The sequence below is a fragment of the Anas acuta genome, chromosome Z, assembly GCF_963932015.1.
Source record: "Anas acuta chromosome Z, bAnaAcu1.1, whole genome shotgun sequence".
In the NCBI taxonomy this organism is placed as follows: Eukaryota; Metazoa; Chordata; class Aves; order Anseriformes; family Anatidae; genus Anas; species Anas acuta.
Window position 1 is genome coordinate 54,797,490 of NC_089017.1, and position 27,947 is coordinate 54,825,436.

At 36.5% G+C, this 27,947-nt stretch overlaps 1 protein-coding gene across 5 annotated transcripts in view; it reads left to right on the forward strand.

Annotated features, from left to right (window-relative positions):
- Positions 1 to 27,947, forward strand: part of FER (FER tyrosine kinase) — a 187,366-nt gene that overhangs the window by 135,837 nt on the left and 23,582 nt on the right. For 4 of the 5 annotated variants that reach the window (XM_068666029.1, XM_068666032.1, XM_068666030.1 and 1 more), the window contains one exon: positions 5,079 to 5,202. In XM_068666029.1, the coding sequence (XP_068522130.1) occupies positions 5,079 to 5,202 (124 nt within the window). Of the gene's footprint in view, positions 1 to 5,078; positions 5,203 to 5,365; positions 19,025 to 27,947 lie in introns of those variants that run through there. The other variant, XM_068666033.1, reaches the window with a different exon arrangement.

Below are 27,947 nucleotides of genomic sequence, written 5' to 3' on the forward strand. Positions count from 1 at the left end.
TGAGCAAGTCTTAATCGCTTGCTGATAGTATAAATATACATTCATACCATGGGAAGTTACAGGCTCACACTCTACCCTTTAACGCATTCTGATACAAGAAATTGAGCAGCTTTCAGTCCTGTTCAAACATGAAAATTCAGATCTTAGTCTGATTGCCTGAGTGTTTTAGAAATGAGTTTATAACCTGTGTTATTGCTAAACTTTGGAATGGAGATGGTTAACTTTTTAACCTCGTTGTCACTTGTTATTTGATGAAGTTCTTACTGTTGATTGTGGAGAGTGATAACTCCTCTCTACAAGGGATTTGTATGAATTTTGAGGAGAAATGATCTTTAAAATAATTGTTTCACATATTTAATCTTCCATCTCCCGTGTTTTGATTATGTTTTGATTATATTTTTGCCACTGTTTCTTTTTTTTTTTTTTCCCTGTGCAACCTGCCTTGTTAAGTTAACCTCAGTTAAGTTGAGTTTACATTCTTTTCTTGTTGGACAAAGAGAGTTTTGGTTTAAGTAGTCTCTGTGTCCCATGTGTCAAATCAAGAAAGATAAATTGTTTCTTAATGTTATTCTTCTGTAAAGAAAAAATTTGATATATTAATGTCCGGGCTTTACAGTGATGTTGAAGGAAAAGCCTCTTTGTGGCAGAGCTGCTGTTTTATCCTTGGTATTTCACGGAAGCTTGGGGTTGTTTATGAAAGGCAATTCTGTGTCAAAGCTAGGATCTCACATTAAGGATGTGAGATAGAGCATCCTGAGGCTTGTCAGCTGGATCCGCTTCAGGAGGATGAGTTACAAGGCTTGTCTTTGCTTCCCTTCTCTTTATCGGTCCCCCAGCATGGGGGAAGAGGCTTGCAAGGCAGTTACTGCTTTAAAGGGCTGGAGCCTGGTCCTTACAGGTCCCTGAGGGCTCTGTGTCTCATGTGAACAAAATTCAAACATCCTCCAGCATGTGGAGGATGTGCACTCATGTGATGGGAATGCAGAAAAGATTGGGAATACATCATGTCCTGCCATTTCGTGGGATGTTCTTGCATGTCTGGATGCACAGCAGGCTACGCAAGCCAAACTTTGGCACTTGATTTGTTGCGTATTCTGTCATACAATAAATATTTTTGCTGAGATGCCCTGGCAAATAAGCATTTTGAGCCCTCACAGCAGGAATCAGTAAGAAGAAGAAGAAAAAGAGGTAGTAAAAATCACTATAAATTAATTACTTGTCTTAAAAGAACACTTGTGACTAGAATCAGTAGTAGTTGTCTTTGCAATGCAGACTTTTAGTCAGTCATCTTTCATACTGAATGCTCTGTTAACTATTATGCAGCTAATTTATACAGAAATTTTCAATTACAATGTGATAAGTTTGATTGGAGAGTTTTATTCCATAGGATGTTACGTCTTTTTTTAAAATGACTTTAATTGGTTGATTTGTTGTTATTCAAGTTCAGTTGAGAGTTGTGTATCTGGAAGAATGCTTACTTCTCTTGTGGCTTCTACTTTTGTCCATGATTCTTTCTATGTCTCTATGTCTTTGTCCTCTTTACCTGTGAATTTTCAGGTGCCAAGGAAAGTCCAAAAAAAAAAAACACAAACAAAAACCCAAACATAAAAGAATGGAAATTCCCCAAATCATTGGCATGTACCAGAGCATATATAATCTTGCATCTTGGTGGATTCTGTTTCTATCTGCAAGCCTGTTAGGACTGAGGAATAACTAATCGTTTTGGTTTTCACCAATATTTAACAATGTTAATATTTATTTTCAAGGAAGGGAGTTTAGCAATAGCAGTTTTGGTTGGAAAAAGAATTCTACTCTTGCTGTAAAGATTTTAACTTCACTTCTTTGATTACTTACAATTAATATTCAGACTCACATTTATGTTGGTATAGCACTTATAGCACATATAAATAGACCTTTCTTATTTAGGATTTGTTTCTTCATTTTTAGTATGGCTGTGTGCAAAGGCATCTTTTCTTTTAGTATATTGAACTGAGCTTATCTGTATTTTCAGTTCTTCCTGCAGCAAGATGTTGGAAATTCTCAGTTTTCAGAATAGTAATATTGTTTGATTGAGGGTAATTGTTTTTAGGATGGCCTTGTGTACTTTTTCTGTAAGGATCCTTGATGTACTGTTCTCATTGAAGTAATGCCACAAGTTGTCAAGACTGGAAAAATTTCACATTCATAAAGGCATATAATCATGCTTGCTAATTAAAAATGATTCCTATGTACAGAGCAGTGACTGCTCAGTATATAAACAAAATAATTTTCATCAGCTCTGAAGGTAATATTGCTTGTTTGTATGTGTTTGGTGTTCAGGGAGCTGAAGGAAATTGCTTAAAAATGATTTTAGCTGTCTCCTATAACCAGAATATTTCTGTGTGCACATGCAAGAAATGACAGATGCTTCAATGGAGTTTTTATCTTTGCTATCTCTGGCAATATCTACTTTTTGCTAGCTAGCAGACTATGTCAGTAACCTCTAAGATTAAAGGAAGGGTGATTGTTGCTCACTTCAGTTTGCAGTAGTATTCTGTTCTTTTAAGATTTCATTAGAATTTAAAATTCAGTATTCTAAGGTGGATCCTTGCAGACTGTGGAGGTGTAATATATGCGATGATCTTTTATAAAACAGAGGTCATTTGAAATTGTCTAAAGCCAATTGACTCTAAAGAGTCAAGGGCATCCAGTCAGCTATTCGCTTTCCATCTGTGGATTATCCAGCCTCTGAGGAAGGGAGGTTGTGGGCTCCATGTGTGCCAGCAGCACTGTTGGTGCTCTCAGGATGCAATATTTGCTTGTTCACATGAGGCGTGCTTTTTAGTCCACCATGAGCAGTGTAAAAAAGATTGCTCACCTTTGCTATCATCCTCGTGCATTAACAAAGTGTTCAGGCAATCCAATTTTAAATACTTAGATGACCCATGGTTTGGGGCTATGTGAACTGTGTGAATCTTTTATTACTCTTGCAAATTTATAATAGACATGCTTTAAACAGATGGAGCTTAGCTGTTATATGCATTCTTTTTTTACAATTGCCCCAAATTTGTCACTGAAGAAAGCATGTATCAGCATTATTCATGTGTTTAATTGGAATTGGGGTAGTAAGAAAATGGAAGGCCAGTAACTAGAGGTGTACCCCAGGGGAACACCTTCATTAATGAGCTGGATAATGGGGCAGAGCACATCCTCAGCACACTTGCAGGTGACACAAAGCTGGGAGGAGTGGTGGACACCCTCTGAATACCAGGAGCACTGCTTTGCTGTGCGGGTGACCGAGCAGTGGCACAGGCTGCCCAGAGAGGCTGTGGGGTCTCCTTCTTGGGGATCTCCAAAAGCCATCTGGACGTGGTGCTGGGCATCCTGCTCTCTGGGTGCCTGAGCAGGGGGCTTGGACCAGGTGACCTCCAGGGGTCCCTGCCAGCCACAACCAATCTGAGTTTCTGTGAAAATAGTGTTTTCAGCTTTCCTTTACTGTGTTCACAAGCAAAGCAGAAGCAGTGTTTTCTATCTGTAGTTTATCAGATGTTAATTTTCTGGGAGTTATCATTAAGACAACTTGCATCATCTTCAGATCCTTCGTACTAAAGGAAAGCTGATCCTAGGGCAAATGAGTAAGTGGAAGCGTATTGCACTTGATAGTCAAGGTACTAAGTCATTTTATTGTTGCTGCAAGTTAATATTTGAAAGGCCGTAGAATCACAGAATCTCTAGAATCATTTAGGCTGGAAAAGACCTCTAAGATCATCTAGTCCAACCTTTTGGAGTTAGGCTTCGTAACAGTAGACTCCTTTCTTTAACAGTCTCTTATTTCCTACAGTATGAAATATACATGGCTTCCAAAGAAAATTCCACGTGAAACTTTTTAATATAAGTCTTTTTACATTCATTGCTAAGAAAGGCAGTTTATGAAATTGTGTCACAGTGCATTACTTGCAGGAGGGAATTGCTGTAGTCAGTTCAGTCCAATGTGAAAAGAAATGAGGACTAGAGCACCAGCCAGCTACACATTAGCAAATAAATACTGTGACATGTACGGCTCCACTATGATTTTTAGGCTTTGTCTGGAACAATGAAGTATATTTTGGAATAAATCTCTAATAGAAATAAGTCAATCTGAGCATGACTTTTTAGTGTTTATATAATGCCTCCACTACTTACCTTTCTCTTAAATCGGGTTTTCAGTAACTTTTTCTTGCAAATACAGATTCCCTTTCAGGAGTCCTTCCTGCTCAACCCTTCCCCTCCCCAGACAAGACAGCAAATAACATCCTCAAAAATGGTAGACAGTAAAGTCACGGTAATATTAGTTTGCCTTTAATTGCCAGCAACAAATAGGCAGTTAACGTTGCCCAAGAAATAAAACACTTTGTTATCACTTCAGTGGCTTTGGAGTAGCTTGAGAAACATCACTGCAGATAATCAATTTAAAATTGATTAGGACATTAGGAAAAATGTCTTTACCGTTAAGGTAGTCAAACACTGGAGCAGGCTTCCTAGAGAGGTGGTCGATGACCCATGCCTGTCAGTGTTCAAGAGGCATTTGGACAATGCCCTCGTCAATATGCTTTTTGGTTAGCCCTGAAGTGGTCAGACAGTTGGACTTCATCATCTTTCTAGGTGCCTTACAATTGAACTAGTCTCTCCTCTGCTTTTCATTAATTTCTTGTACCTAACAAGAATCAATCATTCTATTACCAGTTTGTAAAGTCTGACAGCAATCATTCTGTGATTTGAGAACTATATTTATCACAAATGATCAATTGTTTTTGTCAACAAAATGTAATAGATGTCTATATTTAACATTACACTGGTAAAGATTTTGAGTATAACAAAAACACAGCTTTTGTTTGTTGTGCGGTGTGCAGTTTTCACTCCTAAATGCTTTGTACTTAAGGGAAATAAGGAAAACTGCATCCTGGCAGGTGCATTTGTCCCTTCTCTTAGGCTAGCCTCAAACTAATGGATTGAGGAAAAGAGCTGAAAGCTGCATTTTGTTTGGTCTCATTATAGTAATAAGAGATAAACGTGAGTATTCTATCTGTCAAGTCTCACTGTCCATCTGTCTGTTTTTCTAGGAGGTGATTTCCTGTCCTTTTTAAGAAAAAAGAAGGATGAACTGAAAACGAAACAGTTAGTGAAATTTTCATTAGATGCTGCTTCTGGTATGGCATATCTCGAATCTAAAAACTGCATACACAGGTAAGGAAAGTATTTTTTCCTCACTATTGTAATTTTGATAATTTGGAATACTGGCAGATGTGGTCTTAATAGCAGAAATGATCCCTACAATTAGAAAAAAGGCTACAGTTTTTCTGAATGGAAGTTATTGCTTGTCTAATTCAAAGGTGTTTTGTTCATTTAGGCAAAAATAAGTGCTACGTTATTGGGTTTGTATGGTTTAGAGCTCTGAATACAGATGGAGAGTGATTTTTCACAACATGAGGAGCATAATTCATATGGTAACACTGAATCATGGCAAAAAGAAATCTATGGAGCTTATATCCTCTCTGAAATGTACAGATATTTGCCAGACAACACAGAAGTTAAGGTATATTTACAGTGAGTTTCAGAAAAATCCACTCATATATCATATATTAAACAGATTAAAACTGGAGTTCTGCATATCAAATTATTATCCATTACCCAGAATGCTTTCTCCAAAATATGGAAGATGCTATTCTGATACTTTATTTCTTCTGGTAGCTTTCCTCTTCATATATATATATATATATATACACATGTATATATATATATTTTTTATTTTTTCCAAATTTGGCTCTGCCCTGGAACTGCTTATTCTCAGTGTGTATCAAACAGAATATGTAAGTGTACATAGTCTTCACCTATTTTTCTCTCAAAATATCACAGTATATCCCTGCTACAGTGCTATACCTGAAATACAAGACATAAAAATCATGGTAAACCACTTTGTAGGGTACAAAGAACAAATTTTCATTTGTAATATTGTTCATTTCCACTTTGCTTTGTATAACATTTTTAGATAAACTCTGTGCCACTTAACGTACATCGTATTTAGCACAATTCTAATGAATACTGTTATTGGAGATGCAAAAAGGTGTTTCTCTCTGGTGTTCTGATTTGTCTTAAAAAACATTCCACCAACCACAGCAAGCTCAAAACCTGTTCACAAAATTTTACAGTGTTTTTGTGTCATTTTTATATTTTTCACTCTTTTAGGGGCTTGACTTGACCTAAGCAAGCTTAAACAGAATATTAATCTTTTTCAGTTCCTATTTTCCCTTCTTTTCTATCCTTGATGTTATTTGTTTTTAAGGTGTGTTTACAAAGATAACAACTACGAATTCAGAAAATACATTTCAGAGAGCACATATATGTAGAAATGTCTTGCCGTATGAAGGTTTCCATGTGATAAGTTTAGAAAGCTGAATACAGTTGTTGAGAATCTAAAATCAGGAAACAGCTGTAATCTAATCTGTTTTGCCTGTGCCTTAAACTTGCATACATTCTAGGTTACACATACTATTGTACATGCTGGCAAAGATAAATTTCCCATTCCCTTTTTAACCTTCAAAATCTTCACAGAAATTGATTATTGTTATCACAGATTATAATGGAAGATTATTGAAGAGAACTACCACTTTCCTTAAAGGCAGAAACAAAATTCTCAGTAGTAAACTTCTCCTGCAAAAACTAAGGTTTCAAAATGCAGCCAAGGAGGCAAATAAACTCTTCAGAAACATTGTTTACTTTTATGAAATGCTTAGGATAATAAATCAGAATATGCTTATCCATTGTTATTTTACAAGTCATATTTTCAGGGATCTTCATTGTTATTTTACAAGTCATATTTTCAGGGATCTTCAAGACCTTATTCAGTATTATGTGGTTGGCCATAAAATGTGCTTGCTCTATTTATGTTCGGGATTTGATAGATAAATATAATGGAAAAATTCTGAATCAGGACAACAACCAAGTTTAGTAATTTTAGTTGTAAGAAGCACCTCTGTGGTTTGTGTTTGTTTTTGGTTTTGTTTTGTTTTGTTTTTTGCTCTTTTCATGTCTGTTTGGGGAGCTTGAGCATTTGTCTAAGATTTCTGAGCACCCTGAGGGCTGGTTGGAGATGTATTTGTCAAAAATCCTGTCTGCCACAGAAGCACAGGACAACAGTTACTTGCTGGATACTCATGGTCTATTGCACGCTGGTTGATGCAACGCTCTGGAGCTCAGTAGCAGATACACTAAATAAGGGAGCAACAAGCTAGCAGGTAGAAGTCGCACTGCATACACAGTGCTTCGTAAGCAAGCTCCTAGGTGTACAGGGCTCAGAACCCCACTGGAGTTTCAATCCCTTCATCAGTTGCACTGAAGGTGCAACTATGTGATAGCATCATCTGTAAGAGGAATATGGGAACCCTTGTTCCCTCCTCTTTGGGTCAGGTAACACCCAAGGGTCTGTTCATGGGTAAATTTTATACTGAAATCTTGTAGATTAGAATGGAGCAATTTATAGTAGGAAGAAGATGTAGCATTATGAAAAAGGAATATGAGGTTTTTTTTAAGCAGCAATAAACTTGTTCTCTTTTGTCGGAAATGTCATTAACTAAAAGTGGTTCTCAGGTTAAAAAGAAAAAAGAAAATTAAGTAGGGACAAAATGGAATATGCAGCACAATATTTTTTATTTTGATTAAAAGTCAGAAGGCTGTGATTATTGTTACTTAAGAAGAATCTTAAATAAGGTATCATTAGAAATGCTATTATGTAGGTTGCAGAAAAGTGAAATTGTTTTCCTTCCATGCTGTTGATTTTCCACAATATTCTACTTGTTGTTTTAAACATTTGCTCAGAACTCTTACTTGTTTTTTTTAGTAATGTAGGTGACTATTATTTAGTGTCGTGTTCATTTGACTTACTGTTAATGTGTGTGAAACTAAAGATGGCTCAGCAGCTTATTAAATGATTTTTAATGCCACTTTTCAGATATAGCCTGTCTATCTATACTTAGCCTGTGTATTTTAAATTTATGTCTAAATCTGTACTGGCTTTCTGAAATTACTATCCGAGTCACGCTTTGGCTTAGTCTTTCAGTAATTGGGCCAGTGCAACAACTAATCTGCCCTTTGATTTTTATTTTTATGTGTGCTGTGGTGTTTCAGTAAGTGCAGGTATAAAGTTTAAATTTGTCAGACTTCAAATGCATAATGCCTGTGAGGGATTATTTGATCTGCATTTTCATCTCCTCTAGAGTCCAGAAATCACTTGTTCTTTGCTCTCTCTTTGTTCTGATTAAAAAGCAGAAATGAGTGGGCTTATATTAAAAAAAAAAAAAAAAAAAAAAAAAGGCATGAAAAGATTTTATTAAAAGAAATAAAAGAATGGTTGAACATACATAGAAGAATGCAGTTATTTCATCTCCATTTAATTAAAATGAGTTTAAAGAATTGTTTCCTGTTTTTCATTTTTACTTCATGCTATTGTTTAGATAGTTCAGTTTTTTTCTGTTAATTAGAAACACAAGATTAGGATGGAGATGTGATAACTTCAGTTGGTTCAATAAGCATTTATGAGTGATCTTCTTTTCCAGAATTTGATTTGCATGTGTTGAATGAATTTGTCCGTAATTTATTTTTAGTTTCCATACCTATCCCGTGCAGCTACCTTGTTAGATAATTTGAACATACTTGTTTATTTCATTATCCTTCCCTTTTCAACCATCATTTCTTAATGAAAATAATTCAAATTACGGTAAAACTCAATTTGAAAAATATTTTAATACCAAGAAAAGCAATTATGTTTTGGATTTCCTCAGTTTTATCGTTTGATAGTGCAACCCTTCAAAATCAGAGAGACAGGTCTAGAAAATATTATTTCTGTGTGGAAAACAGTGTTGTAGCTGTATCTTCAAGTAATACATATGTGATTCTAATTCAAGCTAACAGAATTTTTTTTTTTTCAGTTAATTATTGTGCTCCTTGATAGTTTCACTACTTTACCTGAGCTGTAGATTAGTTTTTCCTTCCTGAAGAGCTTTCAGAAACAAGAACCAGTTTATTTTTAAAAAGAATAGTTTAAACGAGTTTTGAGATGCAGTATTGGGAGAGCACTATATTAAAAGTTAGAATCTTAAAAGTGATTAATTAATAAACATTCCAAATGACAGTTTTCCGCTAAGTTTAGCAGCAGTAACCATCATCTGTTCATCTACCAAATGTAGCATAAAGTTGGTATCAGGTTCAATTTACTTATTTTCAACATATGAGAAGATGTTGCCAAACAGGATTCAAGGTTTAGTCAAGTTTTCCTTTCAGTCAATGCAGTTAATGTTCTGGAAGTCTCCCATACTCTGAATTTAAGATGTGTTCACTGGTAAGATGATCGTGTTCTGTGGTCCAATTTCTCTATCTTTATTCACGTCACTACTGCTTTTTTACCTTAATGCAAATACAGTATGATTTAATGCTGTTTTCTAGCAATTACAAACTCCACATTAAATTAAAAGTGGCTGGTTTAGCTTTATACTATGAAATCCTGGCTCTATGGATGTCAATTTGGTATTTCTATAGTTTTGATTAGATTTGGGTGGTTTATATTAATTAATTGTAAATTACTAGGAAAATACTTTTTTCACTATTATTGTCTAGTTTGCAAGATACACTCTGTTCCCAGAACTTCTTTTTTTTCCACTTTAGCCTGGTACCTGCTAAGGTAAAGAATTTTGGAAAGATGTATTCCCAACCAGGAATGCCATTATTCATATTCCGAATAATTTAGTTAGTCTTTCCTTTCCAATGAATCTCTGTTTCTTTCTCGGACAGTAGCTCAGCTGCACAGAAAGGATGAAAACGATCCTATTTGGTTTAGTGGAGGTGCCATTCAGCTTAGTCTATCAGTAGTAATTTAAGTCTCCTTAGAAGCAGGAGGGAGATGGTTTATCTCAAAAGCTGAGCAGGCCTCCTTCCCAAGGGGTGGGGAGAATAAGCTGCTTCCTTGAATTCTGTACCCACATCCTGTGGAAGACAGGAGCCAAATACATGTCTGCAACTCCTTTCGTCTGTCTCCGAGCAATTCAGTGCTCAGCAGAATGTCTCTCTCCTTTCTGAAATGCCGTATTCTCCTTGAGCACGTGTTTCCTTGAATACTGCATTTCCTCCTGGGACACAAAGAGCTTAAAAGTTGGTATTGAATACCTAAGATCTTTGCTGTAATTTCTGTAATTTTCTGTGCCGGTGATAACTTTTGAAGAAAGACTATGTTTCTGTGGAATGAATTTGCCTTTCTATCAACTAGATGGGCTCATAAAGGTTTATTGTGCAAGCAGTAATTTCTTATAAGATGATATCCACTCCCATAATTCATGAAATTCCCTGGGGAAGTATTAAAGACTTCATAAAAGAAGACATTAGTGAAAGAAATATTGTATTTGTGACCTTATTGATATTTTTTCCTTGGGAGGGGTATTATGCAAACTTAAATTGCAGATGTTCAGAAAATGTGTTAGTCTTCTTTGTCTGTGTACTGCCATTTAAAGTCATTGTCATTATTCATTATTTTTTTATGATTCACACAGAACAGCATGTATAAAATAGTGGTAGTACAAAATACTATTTCTGTACCTTTCTTTTAAGAATAGAAAATATTTAATCATTTATTACTGCATCAAAAATATCTGTTCTGTTTGTGGTTAATAATAATAGTTGATCGTGCTTCAACAAAGTGAAGCCTTTCAGGGAATTACTATAAGTGGTACAGTTGAAACATAAATATAATGAGTAATCGTAATTTTAAACCTTATTTATAAGATTATGTCTCTGTTTCATATAAAACTATTTTTTACAGTATGGATATTAGAAATCATTTCTATTCTATTTAATGTTAAAACTACAACTGTGAACACTAATAAAGAATTGTAACTGTTTCTTGGTCACTGAAATAATGCAGGTATGTTGTTATTGTAAAAGGAAAAAGCTCCTAAAATGTATTCTCTCATATCTGTAAAATAATTTTAGTCGAAGTTTGAATTTGGTTGCCACATTGTAGTACCACATACTTAGCTTTTATTTCTTACTATGCAAGTGCTTTATGAAATCTTCCATTTTGCCTCTTATCTACTTTTTTTTTTTTTTCATGAAAGGCAGTATTTCCAGTGAATTTATTAGATTGTAAAGATACTGTGCAGTTTTAACACTATGGATTTTGCACAGGTTATCGATTAATTTAGTTTATTAGTCATGATAAGTACTAGTGGAAGAACCATTACAAATGCATAGTTTTTATGTGGAGAAATTATCCAGATTTGCAGCAGGTATGGAGGAAGGCTGCAGAAGCCCACCCTGTCCTAGCTCTTTTGTGGGTAGCTGGTGATCTGTCTGCTCTTCATAACAACAAAAGTGCAGAGAGCAGCTCATGGGAATCCAAGTTATAACTGAGCAATTCAAGGGCATGTTGACTGTTGCCAAAACAATGTCAGTGCTCCATGCCCACACCACTTGGCACTCTGCTTCTGCAAGAAGGGGATGCTACAGCCGTCTCAAGGCAGCAGTGAATGCTGACACTCTGCAACAGCGCTGCAACAAGGTGTTTGGAGTCATCAGCCTGTCTCTGCTCGAAGAACATGATGCTGTCGTCTGTCTGCACATGATCCTTTTATTCATCAGTGGCTATTAAAACTGCTTTCTTGACTATGACATTTCTCCATACGAGTGTCAGTGCTCTGCATTGCTTCTCAAAATTATTTTTCATAATTCTCACACTACTGTGTGTGCTTCCAAATGTGGGATTTCCAACCCTAAAATAACTGAAACGGTGCTCTTCAACTGTTGTAGTCTAGGAAGAGAGACAGGTGAACACTGCTGCATTTCACTGTGCTTGCCGTATAGGAGCAGATTAGAATATCATAGACCAGGTTATCTCACCAGAAATTACTGATTTTACGTAACATCATTGCACGTTATGTTCTTTGTGAATTTTTGCTATACAGCTCAGGGATGGACTTGAAAGACCAGCATTCCATTTGTTTTCTCTTCTCCGAGGAGCTCTTCTTACATTTGCTGTGTCATTTACATGAATAACGTACAAACAAGTTATTTTTGTTAATACAGTTCCAATATGCTTACTTCCTTACCATTTAAGCTACTGAGTTGGATAGTTCCGAATCATTCACTAATCACTGTAATCCTCAGGTGGAAAATTCTTTTCCTTGTCACTCAACCTATCTCCTATAATATTTACTGTAAAAATTACATGAAGAGCATTCTATTTTGTATTTTCTATCTGAAGCATTTTAACTTTTGGCAGCAGAATGCTGCATTACAAGTTGTCTGTTACTTAGTAAACTAAGGTAGTAAGTAGTAAACTTAGTAGACTCTAAACTTAGTCCATTTTTTCACACTTTAGCTTTAATTTTCACTTTTATAATTGTGTGTAGTCAAACTAGATTGAATACAGAAAGATAATGGTTAGCTTAAACTACTTTTTTTACAGTATGTCTACATTTTATATGTTATTCTGTAGTGCATACTTTCACCCTTTTTCAGGGACTCCTCTCATAAGTATCTGTTGCTGCAGAAAATTTGGTCATTTCTTATGGGACCTTAAAGTCTATCTTTTTGTTCTTTAGAGAAAAAAAGACTTTACAGGAAGTTTTTTCTGGGTAGAAGTTGAGACCTATTTTTTATTTCAGTTTGAATGCCTTTATTGAAAGTGTATGTCTCTGTTAGAGATTATTCAGTTGTAGCAGGACATTAGTTCACATTTGTCAACCTGCAAAATACCCTTTCTGTAGATTGATCTGTTTTTCACAACAAAAGTGTCTTTATTTCACAGCACAATGCCACCTTCATCATCATTGCCCTTTGTACTTTCCATGGTATTGAGGTCCTGTACAGAACCACATAACTACTTGTAAGTCCTTTAAATCTGAAAGTGAACATTCAGAAACTACAGCAGCAACTGTAGTTAATAAGTTGGATCTCAGTATTCCTTTCTTGGAACAGTTTTCATGACTACATAGATCACTATACATACAAATGTATATGCTGATTTAAAAAAAAAAAGCATGGAACATTAGGCGATATGCATCTATATGATTTCTTGTGTCAGGGTTTTGGTGAGAATGCTTCAGATTCATGATCTAATGACTGAGTCTGCTTCACCATGCTTATATAGGTTTCTGCCCCATGTGTCTCAAATGGTGATTAATTCTTAATAGTTTTGCGGAGGACTGTCATTTCATTTTCATAGCCCTGTCCAAGATGCAATCTCAGGTACTGCTCTTATGGCTTAGAAAACTGAGTCACTGAGAAACAAGTGCAAATTAACAGTGTTGCAGAGGTCAGAGGTCTAACAGCCTGGGGCTTCTCAGTCCTTTCTGCTCATCTTGAGGCAGCACATTCAGGTAATCACAGCTAGTATTATCCATACTTTTTTTTTTTTTTTTTCATCAAAAGGCAGGGAAGTGCAAGATCAAAAGAAAGCTTTAATCTCATTATTCAGAATTGTTTCTTCCCAGACATTAATCTCAAAGACGAACTCGAACTGAAGTGTGGAAAGTTCTGCTCTAACTGGCTGGCTCTTGGATCAATATCAAATTGTTTGATTTGATTCCATAATTATCAGCACTGATGCACACGTTTCTCCCAGTTCCCCCCATTGATATGTCAGGATTAAGGATCAATTAACTTTCCTGGATCTACTTTGACTCACACAGGTTTTTGTTTGGGACCTTTAAGGTTTATAATTTCAGCTTATTTCTTCCAGTTGGACGCTAGGAATACTGATTACTTGACAGCTTGATATCAGTGCTTCAAGTTCTAGTCATCCTTCCATTGAGAATTTTTCTGAGGTTTGTAGAAGTTGTTGCGTTTGGAAACATCACCATTTAGTCTTTGTCAGATTGGGAATCTGTGGGCTTTCCTTTAGTTACTGTATTGTAAAGTACTACTGGTAAACTCTAATTTTGACTATACTTATAAACAAGCATTCAGAGGAAACAAAACAGACTTTCTTGTTACTGAGTGCTGAGTTAGTTTAGTCAGTTAGTTTAGCCCGGGGCCTGCTCCTGCGGGGGCTCTCCATGGGCCGCAAACTCCTCCAGGCCACATCCACCTGCTCCAGCGGGGGCTCCTCCACCCATGGGGGGGCTGCAGCGTGGAGATCTGCTCCATGGGGGACCCATGGGCTGCAGGGGGACAGCCTGCTCCACCAGGGGCCTCTCCCTGCACAGCCTGCAGGGGAACTGCTGCTGCCTGCCTGCCTGCAGCACCTCCTGCCCTCCTGCGGCACTCACCTGGGAGGCTGCAGGGATGTTTTAGTCCTTGCTCTCCCAGCTGCTGTTCCACTGCATTTTTTCCCCCTCCCTTACCTCTGCTCTCCCAGAGGCCCACCCAGCATCACTCCCTGGCTCAGCTCTGGCCAGCAGCAGGTCCCTTTTGGAGCAGCTGGAGCTGGCTCTGCTCTGACATGGGGCAGCTGCTGGGCTCTGCTCACAGAAGCCACCCCATCAGCCCCCTGTTACCAAATCCTTGCTATGTAAGACCAGTACAGAAGTTTTTTCTTTTATTGCTATATGAGCTGTCTGTTCAGGGTGAAGGAAGGCTCAGCATTGTTATAGATGATGGTAGGCGTAAAAAAATATGTATAGAGTATGAAGATATGCATCAGCAATACATCTCAAAGTATGGCTGTATTTTTGCAGTTAATGTTGATTCATGATTTCCAAACTTGTGTCCAACTTCGCAACTTGTCTGTCAAAATAATAATCGTGAGTTAAAAGTATGGCAGTCCACTAAGTACTGTACTGCAGTATCAGCTATAGTCTATGATATAAATAGAGTTCAAAAACTGTAAATTTTTAACATCTTACAGCTGATACAGGTTATATAATACAGTGAAAAAACTAGCTTAGCCTGCAGCCTCAGTTTCCATGTAGATGTTTAAATCACAAATGACACCATTGCATGTTCTTTTAAGTAGCACCCTAGTAAGCAAATCACAGGTAGTGCTGCACAGGTAGAGAGTTAAATTGGAAGCAGGCTAAAAATTCAGAGTCTGAGTTTATTGCAGTGGGATAGATCTAGGTAGGAAGAGAATATATTTGTAGAGTTTCTAATCTTAGCTCTAATTAACTATTTTCTAATATTTTGTGAGCAATGGAAGAAGATGTCTTTTAATGCTTGTTAGAAGCAAAATTCACATAAATAAGTTGTTGAAATATTTTCCTGAGCTTTCCAGTTATTTCCACTATCACATTGGCAAAGGTAGTTTGATCCTAGAGAAATCCATCTCCAGTTAAAGATGAATCAATTCTGAATTAGTCATTCTGGTTGTCTGAAATCTTATTTAAGCAACATGATTTTTTTTTTCTTTCATGAGCTTGTATGATTCTGATCTGAAAGTATTAAAAGAAAAAAAATACCGAACATGTGTATATCCAAACCTATTAAATTAAGTATTACAAGTATTATATGCTTTAAACTTACTGTAATGAATTAGATGGATTATTGAAATCTAGATGTGCTTCAGTGTATGAGAATTTGACCTACAATGAAGAGCTGCTTCTGAAAAAGGAGTGAGTTTCATTCTAATGAATAGGTAATAGGTAAATAATAGGTAATTCTAATTACCTATTTCCCTAAACTATTTGATTCTGGCACAGCTGAATAACAAAAGATTTTAAAAGGGAGAAGAATGCTGTTTTTCCATACAGACTGTACGCATTTGTTGTAGAGTATGATACTGCTTCTTGTATGCTTTATTTGAAATTCAGCCCAGCCTCCAATAAAAGCAAATTAGTTATGTCCTGCATCTCAGATTTAGCTTTGCCACAGCTGCAGAAATAGTTCTGAAGGCTTGTGATTAGAGTAACAGATGCATGGATTTGGATGATCAGAGTGTGATATAAAAATGTCAGAGTACATTTTGGTTTACTCTAAATCTCAATATATGATGCTATCTCAATAAGGCCATGCTATGTTACATATATATTCCTGAATTATACGTGGTGCTGTCCTGATTCCAGAGAACTCGATGGTCACAGTATGTAAGGAAAAAATGTTTCAATCGTGGCTTCTTCGTGTTACCATATTGTGAGTAAATAAGCAATAAAGTATACATGTGAATATATTAACTTGAGGTGGGTTAACCTTGGCTGGTCACCTTGGCTGGTCACCAAGAAGGGGGAGAAAATACCTTGTGTGTTGAGATAAGGACAGGCAGATTGTTCACTAATTACTCTCATGGGCAAAACAGACTCAATTTGGGGAAGATTAATTGAATTTATTGTCAATTAATAACAGAGTAGCATAGTGAGAAATAAAAGCAAACTAAAAACACCTTCTCCCCAAGCTCTCCTTTGCAGGATCACCATCACTCCAACTTTACCTCTACTCTGCTTCCCCCCTTGCCCAAGCAGTGCAGGGGAGCAGGGAATGGGGCCTGCGGTCAGTCCTTGACACTTTGTCTCTTCAATTCTGTGGGCTTGCCCACATGCAGCAGCAGCTCTTCAAGCACTGCTCCCACACGGCTCCGTCCCACGGGGTCCATCCATCCATCCATCCCCCAGGAGCAAACTGCTCCAGCACGGGTCCCCCACGGGTGGGCGGCAGCTCCCCCCAGACACCCTGCTCCTGTGTGGGATTCTCTCTTTTCCTTCTTTTTCCTTTTATTTATTTATTTATGTTTTGTTTGTTTGTTTATTTGTTTTTTGATTGTCACATTGGTTGCTTTAGGTGCTCTTAGGGCAGATTTCATTTGCCAGTGGTAATTTCAAGCACCAATTATCTTTGTCATTTGCTACTTTTCTTGTCAAATTCTCATTTACTAAGGCATCTATTAATAGAAAGTTGTCGTTTAACTATGGTTGTTTAACTATGGTTGTTCTAAGGCTAACATTAATAATGAATATTTACCAGAGGCTAATTTAGTATAAGACATAATTGATTCTGCTGTTACTCAGTTTGTAGTGGCAAATTGAAGTTTCTTAATATAAAATAAATAAGCAGAAATTTACTTTTTCTTTCTGCGAAGGGCTTTTCTTTTGATAAGGCAATTACAGTGTTTGATCGCATTTATTAGAAATTTCCGTTAGATTTCATCTTACTTCTAGTCAACATGCAGTCTTCATATCAGCTGAAAGTTACACAAGATAATAAGCTATGGTCAACCAAAGATAGTCCTTTATATTAATATTTAAAGTTTCTTTAAGGATTCAGTGAGACTGATACTTCCATTTTATGATAAACTTTCTCAGTTATTGACCTTGAATCTCATCTTTTCTGTGTTCTCGCTGTTAAATGGGAAAGATATTCTCTGAGATTTCAGTATGTTACTATTTCTAGGATGGTGACTTGAAATATCATAAAGTGATGGATTGTTTGGGCATGTTATTGTTTAAACAGTAGATAAATTATATAGATTAACTTAGATAAACTAAAATTTAAATATCTAAACTAAAGATGGTTAATACATTGTTTAGCTTGTTATTGCAGAAACATTTTTTTAGACATATTTAAAAAAAAATACATTATTTTAAATAAATACAATGACCATAATGACAATTAAATATTGTATTATAAATATCTGTGGTGATAGAAATCAGCAATAATCACTAATACAAGGAAAGCTAAAAAGGAAAGCATAAGACATTGCCATGTGTGAAGTGGAAATGATGCTCACTGCAATTATATCTGGGAACACCCTTTCCCTCCTTCTGAATAGTCTGCATTGGAATGAATGACCTTCGATAAGTAGTGTCTACAGTTGGAAACACCAAAGTCTTACATTAACTTAATGGTTTTGATAGTTCAGGGTTGGGGAAAACATTGTACTTTTGGCATGTGTGTAATACACTAATTAGGTTACTATCATACACAATACCTAGAGGTTTCTACCTCATATCTTTTTAGTTTCACAGGATTCATTTTTACAGTTCCACATACTCTTCACTTCCTTTGCTCTGAACAATAATTTTAGTTTCTGTGAGGTTACTATTGTATTTTTAAAAGGTAGAATATGAAATTCCAGTATGCCATCAGACATGTTTCCTCCACATTTTCCTAGTTTGTGCAATCTAGGTTCTTTAAGTAGGAAACAAAAAAAATTGCAAATAATTTTGGAATTCCATAATTTCTTACAGAGAGGAAAAATGTACTGTAATGCTGAACAATTTAAACATTTACATACTCTTGCAGAAATAGCTCTATTACCTACTTTCTTATCCAATATACTCCTATTTCTTAAACAGTGGTTTTTGAATTGATTAAAGAACAAAGTTTGGAGAGCGTTGTACCTTTAATAGTAATACTTAGGAAGAAATGGTAAGGTGCGAATCTGAAAGTGTCAGGAGATATCAAGGGAAATCAGTATTCAACCAAGGGTCCTAACCTCCCACTGAAATTGAATAAAAAATGAAAAGCTCAGACTTTTTACAGACAGATGAACTTTTATTCCGTGCATTAGAATTAATTTGCTGTTAACACAGTCTGTCTGGTTATTTAAAATAAGATAGTGGCTTGCTTGCCAAATTTGTGGGAAGAATTTTACTAGTAAATCATAGTGAGAAATGAACTGAGCCCACAGACCAAAGGCTAATTGCAGGAGATGTAGCAAAATAGAGTGTGTACATAAGCGTATTAAAAACAACTTTGAAATTAACAGAAAAACTGTCATTGAATTCAACTGTATAGGTTGTCCTTAGATGATAGTGACAGCTCTTGCAATCCTTCAATACATGTTGTTGTCAGGAAGCTAGAGTAGTAATTCTCTGTTTACTGTATTTCAGAGTTCAAAGTTTCATACTAAATCTGCTCAGAAAGTTGTGATACCTTCTTGTCCCAAATCATCAGATTCTAAATATATCATAACGAGGAAATGCAGGCCATATTTAAAGCTGATTATATTGCTGGGGGTGTTTTTAGGTGTGTTTTTTTTTTTCTTTTAACATTTTGTTGATATGTACCAGAAAGAAAGATGTACTGCAGGGTAACATTTTTGCTGTGGGTAGAAGGATGGGTTAGTGCTAGATGATGAACAAACAATTAGATCATCGGATAAGACAAAAGCAGAAGTAGATGGACTGGGGAGAAGAGGAGGAATGTAGTCAGCTATTTGCCAGTCACCTTGGAAATGGGATACAGGATTTTTTTTGATCATGGATCATTGACCAGAAGGTAAGCGTGTGCATCAGTGTTTGTTTAGCAAAGCCAAAATATGCTTTAATTGTGCATTGTTTTCTTTTCTTTGGGATATGAAACTTTTCCTATTTCTTTTTTTTTTCCTTGTACCAGAAAATTCTAGTTAGCATTTCCAGAAGACAAAATATATGTTACATTAATATATTATGCATTGGTTTCCTGATGCTGATTCTTGACAGTACAAAGAGGAATGTAACCTAGTTGTCTCAGGCAGGAAGATACTTTAATTCTAATCAAAATCTTTTAGGCTATATGTCAGTGGTAATAAAAAATCAATTTGCAAATTGCTTTTTTGAGGGAAATAAACATTTTCCCATTTTCTAATTATTATTATTTTTTTTGTACAGATACACATATATACAGGCATGTATATATATATGCATACGAGGTTATAGCTATTTTATGGATTTGACAAAATGCTTAACCACTATTTTTACAGATAGTACTAATGATTATATACCTTACTGTAGTGTAGTTGTTCCCTGTACCTCAGGAGGTTTTTCAGGAGTGCCTCAGAGCTTTACATTGTAGTAGTTTTATCACTGAAGTGTTACATTCAGTGTAGGTATGTGTCTGCGTACATAATGAAAAAGAGATAGAGGAAGAACGTGAAATGGATTTTAGCGTGCCTTTGTGAAAAAACATTAAGTTTATGCAACTGAAAAACAGTGTTTTACAGAGGATATTATTCTGCATGACTCATAGATCGTCTATAGTTCTGCCTATCAAACAACCAAGAAAATACTGGTTTCCAACTTCGTGTTCATCTTTCTTTGAGAATTGAGATGTTTTTTCATGGACCTGAGAGAAACTTAGGTGAGGTTATGCATGTTCAGCTCAATTCAAAGGTAAATTCAGTTTCACTAGATATTTCTCATAAAAAGTTTCTCAGCAAATTTAATCTATCTTAGAGGGATCACACTTGCTAAGAATGAGTAAAATAAAATTTACAGTAAGCTAAGTGCGTGTTATGTTCTCTCACTTTTTGTCATTACTCAAGGTTTCAGCCTCTTTCTATCTTGTTTGGCAGAATTATAGTGTGAGGATATGCTTTCATGAAACATTTTTATATAACTGTGAGTATTGATTGAAATAGGGTCTTACTTTTTGTCAAAGGATATTTCAAAATCCCTTATGCAAGGCAAGAGGCAGTGAAGAAAGCTTTATTGGCATGTTAACTGATTTGGAAGATTGAGGGAGATCATCAAGGTACATGGAGCTGTAAGAACTGTTGAATCAATGTTACAGTATTTTGTTGTTTGCAGATATAAGCTGAGTCACTCAAGCCTGACAGAAAAAGCTCCTGGCAAAACTGGATGTCGGATACTTCATCAAGTCTCATGGGTTCTGGGAAATAAAAATAGATCAGTGAAATAAGGGCCAAGTCCCAGTTTTGCAAAACTATATATAGGAATTAGGATGGTAGAATAAGTAAAAATGCTTGATTAGAAAGTCTTCCTGCTTTAGATTATTTTCTGGGCAGGATTTTTGAGATCAGAATGATGATTAAGCTTATAAATGCTTAAACAAGTAGTTTTTAACCTTTCTGCCTGTAAGTATCACTTCTTCATAGTTAGCTGGTTGTAAACAGTTCCACTACCATTCACTAGCAAGTGAATTGGCTGTCCTTCCTATTAGTTATCATAGACCTTCCTGACTTCCCATACATTGCCAGGAAGCTACCCTTTCTTCCCCTTGTTGCTTGTTCAGACAGTCTTCTGCACATGGTTATTCAGACTAGTTTCTTACCCTTCTCCCAAGGGCATGTATGTAATCGTGAACCCACTCCCTTGTCATTTGCTTTTGCAGGGACCACCTCTGCCTCCCTTTAGCATTTCATGTAATCCCTGTTAGAGCTAACATAACTGCTAACACACAAACTAGTCATAGATGCAAGTTTAATGTATTTATAGCTTGAAATGATTAGAGATCATCATGTTCCTGAACAGAAATTTTGAATATTGTGAGCATGGATGGCAGAACTGAGATGACAGGATCTCCCGTGCTGCTGTTGTCATATTTTAGTTCAACTCAAGTGTGAAATAATATTACTGTGGTTACAGACATTTTTATTTATCCTGGTTATTTTTAATGTGTTTTAATTTTCAAGAGCTTGTTTAGCTTCTCAGTGTATATCATTATTCTTCTATAGCACAGCTGGACTTCAATTGTAAATTAAAATTAAGTGTTTATATGTTTATAAATAAATAACCATCTTTCCTACCACAAGAGAGCATTATAATCTTCAGAGAGAGTAAGGCAGAGGGAACTCAGAAAAATCTAAAAGTTATAGCAGATTTTTCTATGTAAAATATAAAAATATGTTCTTTCCTTCAATGGGCAGTTTTTGCATGTTTTAACTACTAAGTAACTACTACTCTGAAGTCCTTCAGTTTCATTTTGGTCAGTGTTTTATAGCAACTGATGTGCGGCTTGACAGTCTTTTAGATTTGAGAGCCAGGATTTTTCTATAATAGTTTTAATCATTTCTTTAAAACTGCTTAGCTCATCTTTACTGGATTTTTGAGCCCCTTACAGTATGTGTTGTCTAAATGTGGAGCTGGAAGGTGGGAACATCATCAGGCACAATGATGTAACTCAGAAATGCTATGAGGAGGAGCAGAAGTAATGAGGAGGCTTCTGTGAAGGGCTCTGATGTGCAGCTATGCTGATGATGTCTGCCTAGGATTGGGAAAGGACAAAATGGTATTCCCTAGGAAGCCTGCAGTTGAGGAAACCCAAATTTGTACAACAGCTTGGCTATGCAATTTAGGACCATATTTTGCAAACAAAACCAGCCTACGTCTGATGAGAAGTAAATCTCTGTAACTGCATGTAATGGAAATCTGAGGAGCCTCATCACCAGCTACTTCTGTCTGTTTATCTTTTTCTCTTGTACTGAATTACTTGCTAATGTAGAGATACCTGTGGGGACAATTCAGATCCCCTTAGGCTAAGATCATAGGTATGAGCTGCAGGTATGACCTAACCTGCAGATAAAAAATAATAATAAAAAAAAGAAGTCTTATTCATGTATTTCCCCTAAGATTCTGGACTATGTATACAACTTTTATTTCACTGATGAATTGTATACGTCTTTTATATTCTGATACGTATATTCAAGACACAAATTCATTTCTTATCCAGCATACTGTATTGTTCATGTCATCTTTTGCAGAGATACTTGAAGCTTTGCAATAGGTACCCACATACTGGAAATAGGTAAATGAAAGAAAAAATAGACCATTCTGTAAGGTAGCAGAGAGAGCAATTTAACAGAATGCTACATGCAGCTCTTGACAGTAGTATTAGAAAGTGGTAAATAAAATTCTTAATTTGGGGGGTGGGGGAAGCAAAAACATAGATGAAAACTCCTAGTTAGAGAAAAAAACATAGATGAAAACTCCTAGTTAGAGAATACTCAATATTAAAAATGCAAAAGAAAAAAAAATCCTGGTTGATTGAAGTAAAAATTGTAAAAATAAAAATTAAAAAAAAAAGGGAGCTGAAAAAAATCTATTATCATGAAATTACATTGTGTAAGAAAAGAAAAATAGTCTAATAGTCTGATTAGGGTGACCTAATAACAACATTTTTGAAAACAGAAGCTGAAGCTTCCATCACTTGGAGAATATGTTTCTCTAGTAGCCATAGGTGCCATGGTCACAGCCCACAAACACAACCATGTGCTTCCAAAGGAAATTAATGCTTTTATTCTTTACTGGAAAGAGGAAATTTACTTTGTTCTGTCACCAAGACAATGCTTATGCTCCACTTTTTCATGTGTGACTCCCCCATGTTAATTCAGGTTTGCACAATTTCTCTCAAGAGACTATATCTGATTGTAGAGAAACTAAACAAGTTAGAAAATATATATTAGAATGTTTGATCGTATTCAGCTTAAAAACAAATCTTGAAATCCTGATTCCATTAAATTAATTAACTTTAGTGGAGCCAGGATTTAAGTTTGTAGCTAATATTTACAAGTAATAGCTGGTTAAAAAAATAGTCATTTACCGGTTTTAACTGTATGCAAAGTACTTTATTTTTTTTGTTGTTTTTGTATGTTGTTTTTGTTGTATATATGAGAAAATAATACCAAATTCATTAGCTGTTTTTGTTCCAGCCAGTGTTCTTTCACACTTTCCAATCTATAGTGAGCTAGAGACAGGTTTCTTCACAGGGATTTGCTGTCATTGTCACATCCTGCTCATGGTTTTAAGTAATCTGAGTTACATTTGATTACATTTCTAAATGACACTTAGAGAACATTAGTCTGTTGTAAGTTGTGTATTGCAATAACTACTCAGTGCACTTTACAATGCATCAGCCTTGTTTCCTCTAAATATTCTCCTAAATAAAAAACTATAGCTCAACACTTTTCAGAGAAACAAAGGTCCTGCAGAAATACCAAAAACACATATATTGCCATTTCCAGTCATTTTTGTGTTCTTCATTATTGTTCTGAATCATTTAGTTTGGTATTTGTTTTGTTTCTTGCCTCATAAATGTCAGCTTGACAACAATAATAATCTGGACTTCCTGCTTTTAAATTGTACTTACATCCTTGATCTTTACCATTGGTTCTGCCCTTCATTTTATTTGCTATGATGTTGTCTTTTTTCATTTTTGTATCTTTTGGTTTCTCTTACTGTGGAAGGTCTGACGTCTTTGCTGTTTATACATACAGTGGTAGGCAGTGGCATTAATGAGCAGGAGAAAGTTGCATTCCCAAATCAAAGCTATAAATAATTATGATTACCTTTGCTATTTTTTTATGACTATTAATTTGTCACAGTTAAGACAAGATTGCAGGCAAGATTAGTAATGCCAGAAGGGCAAAATATTTCTTACCTCCTTCTCCAACTCATCAGGCCATGAGCACATGAACTTTTTACAATGGAAAAGAAATCAGCAAAGCTAAGCCATGTAAAAGAGAGGAAGTTTTGCTACCAGTAAGAACCAGTAGGAAGTTACTGTATTGTTTGATGAGAGGAGCTGTAGATATAAAGAGAAGTTTCTGAGAAATTGTGTCTCAGAAATTTTCTCTGTGCATTGTAAACACAATGACTCATAAGCAGAGAGAAATTGAAAGCAAGTAGAACCCTGCAAGAGCTGTACCTGAGGCATTTATTAAGTAGTGTGGCAGAAATTTAAAAAAAAATAAAAATAGAGGGGGTGAGGGGCCTGGTAAACTAATTCAAGAATATAGAGTCAAGGTATATATAGAGACAAGGTATTGCACAGTATGCCTATGTCCAAATGTTAAGTATCAGGAAAGAAGAATTAGTTCTATCTTTTTATTGGAAATTTGTTTCTGTTGAGAAATAAAAGTAGATATCATTAACCCAGCACTCACCAAATGCAGAGTGGTTGAGGTTGGCAGGGAGCTCAGGCAGGTGCCCAGCACCACATCCAGGGGGCTTTTGGAGATCCCCAAGGAGGGAGACCCCACAGCCTCTGTGGCCTGTGCCAGTGCTCGGTCACCCGCATAGTAAATCCGTGCTCCTGGCGTCCAGACACAAGCACAGGAGCTTATATCCCATGTTTCAGTCTGTGCCCATTGCCTCTCATCCTGTCACTGGGCACCTCTGAAAAGACCTGGCTCTGCCCTCATTGCACTGTCCCTTCAAGTATTTATATATATTGCTAAGATCTCCTCCAAGCCTTCTTTTTTCTTTGCCCAGAGAAAAGAAGTCCCAGCAAATGTTTGTATTTAGGCTTAATTTTTCAAAATATCTTTATGTTTTACAAGTTAAGTCTAATTTTGTTGCTTCCAACAGGTTTTTCCCAACCTTTCTTTCATTATTTTTATTTCTTTGCCCTTACTAGTGTTTGTAGCAGCTCCTAATTTGTTATCATCTGGAAATTTAGTTAAATTGCTATTTGACTTTTCCTTCAGATCATTAACAAAGCTGATAAATGAAGACAGGCAACTTCACTACCTTGTCTTGTGACACTTTCTACAGTCTTCTAGGAAATTTCCAAAATAGTAGCAGTATCCATGATCTCTTCCTGCAGAAAGATTTTAGGAGTTTAGCAAATGCTTAGCTGAACTTTGCTTATTTATTGTATAACCTTTGCCCAGTGCAAATGCTAAAATAAAGGTAAAATTTTAAACAGTGAAGAGGATCATGTCTATCTAAAATGTAGCGATATAATTTGTGTGTATGTGTGGAAATACTTCAGAATAAAAGCCAGGTACAGTAAATCAAAAGCTTTGCAGTAGTTTTCTAATACTTAATTCTATTCCCATCCTTAAATTAAGCACAGGGAAGTGTTTCCAGCACCTCTGAGTTCGCAGAGGACGTGAGAGCATTCCAAATCCATTGGCAATCAACACAGTACATGAGTGAGCATGCTTCAACAGACAGACAACAGCCAGAGGCAGGATGGCTTCTTTGAGATAGAGAATACTGGGTGTTCCAGGAGAAGGACAATCTTGTAACAGATGATTTAATGAAATAGCATGGAGGTTCAGTAAGAGAAGAAGGGTGGTGTTCAGTAGGTGGTGAACTTAGAGCCCTTGGATTTACTAACATGTAGTCCTTAACTCTTCCCAGCTGTAAAATCTGCTTGTGATGAATGTGAATGTACATGTGAGTTCTTGCAGTTTCTGAAAGTTAGCTCTGCCATCCAGTCAATTTTTTACCTTACTAGATAAGAAAAAAAAATAAATGTAATAATTGTTTTAAAATATAGATGATTCTTCTCTGTGGTTTTGGTATTGGTTTCCTTTATCTCTTTCTTTGAAAAATTCAAGAGGCATCTTTTTTTAATGTCCTAGCTACAAAGATTGGGACTACAATACAACCCTCTTGTCTAGCACTATTTGACTCTAATACTACTCTACTTTGTCTTTTCCTCCTAAGCTCTAATCAAACCTGATTTATTTGGTTTCTTTCTCATTCCTGTATATTATTTTCATGAATGTGTAGCCTCTTCTACCATAGTTATGCTGAATGCTTCATATCTTTTTACTGTGATTATTAGCTTTTAATTTTTTAACTTCACTAAATAAATTGTCTTGGTCTCTAATGCCTATATAATATTCAGTCAACTAAAAACATGAACTTTAGTCCAGATTCATGTGTTACTTCTGAAATCTTAATCCACACTTGTCTGCTGGTAGGAGCAAACACGTTTCAATTATATGAATGCATTAGAGTTAACAAATTAATCCACAATATAACATGGCTCGTGTTAGCTGTTGAAAGAGCAGTAGCGGCTAAACTTCTTGCCTGCTGTGATGGCTTGACCTTGCCTGGCTGCCAGATGTCCATGCAGTTGCTCTCTCAGCCTCCCTCCTTACCAGGATAGGGAGAAAATATGATGGAAAAAAAAAAAAAAGAAGTCAAGCAAGATAAGGACAGGGAGACCACTCACCAATTACTGCCACAGGCAAATCACCTTGGGGAAGACTAATTTAATTTATTGCTAATTAATAACAGAGTAGGATGGTGAGAAATAAAAGCAAACTGAAAAAAAACTTTCCTACCCCCTTTTTACCAGGATCAACTTCACTTCTCACTCTTCTACCTCCTTCCCAACAAGCAGCACAGAGGGATAGGGAATGGGACTTGAGGTCAGTTCATAAAACTTAGGCTTTCAGCTTCTCTCTCACATTATTCCCTGCTTCAGTGTGGGTCTATACCACAGGTTGCAGTCCCCCAGGAGCAAACTGCTCCAGCATGGGTCCCCCACGGGTGGGCGGCAGCTCCCCCCAGACCCCCTGCTCCTGCGTGGGCTCCTCTCCACAGGCTGCAGCTCTGGCCCGGGGCCTGCTCCTGCGGGGGCTCTCCATGGGCCGCAGCCTCCTCCAGGCCACATCCACCTGCTCCAGCGGGGGCTCCTCCACCCATGGGGGGGCTGCAGCGTGGAGATCTGCTCCATGTCGGACCCATGGGCTACAGGGGAATCTCTTCCCTGGCACCTGGAGCACCTTCTCTCTCTCATCTCCACTTACCTTGGTGCCTGCAGGGCTGTTTCTCTCACATTTTTCATTCCTCTATGCGTTGAACAGCATTTTTTAGCCTTTCTTAAACCTGCTGCCACGGAGGCACAACCAGCATTGCTTACTGGCTCAGCTTTGGCCAGCAGTGGGTCCATTTTGCATCTGGCTGGAAGGGGCTCTTTCTGACCACTAGTGGGACAGCTCCTTGTCTCTCCTCACAGAGGCCACCCCTGTAGCCAGTACTGCTACCAAAACCTTGCCATGTAAACCCAGTATACCTGCCTCAGGTGAAGCATAAAGCTTTGATATACTCTGAGAACTTAACTCCAACCTAAGAAGAGAGAGAAAAAAATTTAAATACCTTCTTTTTCATTGAGACCTGAAAAGCTCTGCAAATACTATTGTACTCATTTGTCTTAATCTAGTGAAAAAGATGAAAATACAGATACTAACCTGTATTATAATTGTGCTTCTGAATTTTATGGTTCCTTGGGTGCTTGTGATGTTTTCTGTTGACTTCTCATGCTCTACTTTCCATTATTAGTGTTAAATTGATTTTAAACTACATGCAGTGTATAGTATTAACACTAGAAAAAATGTTAAACAGAAAGAAAATTTGATCTTCTTAAAAGCTTATTCATTAAATCAGTGCTAAAAACTACATGACTTTTGACATTTTCTTTAAATGCAGCCTACAAGCTTTTCTATCAGTGATGTATGATGGACAATAGAGATAGTTTGTCTCTTCAGGTATTATCAAGTTTGTAAACAAGTTAAACCAATATTTAATGCCTCTGTGCAGAGAAATCGATGATAATTCGAC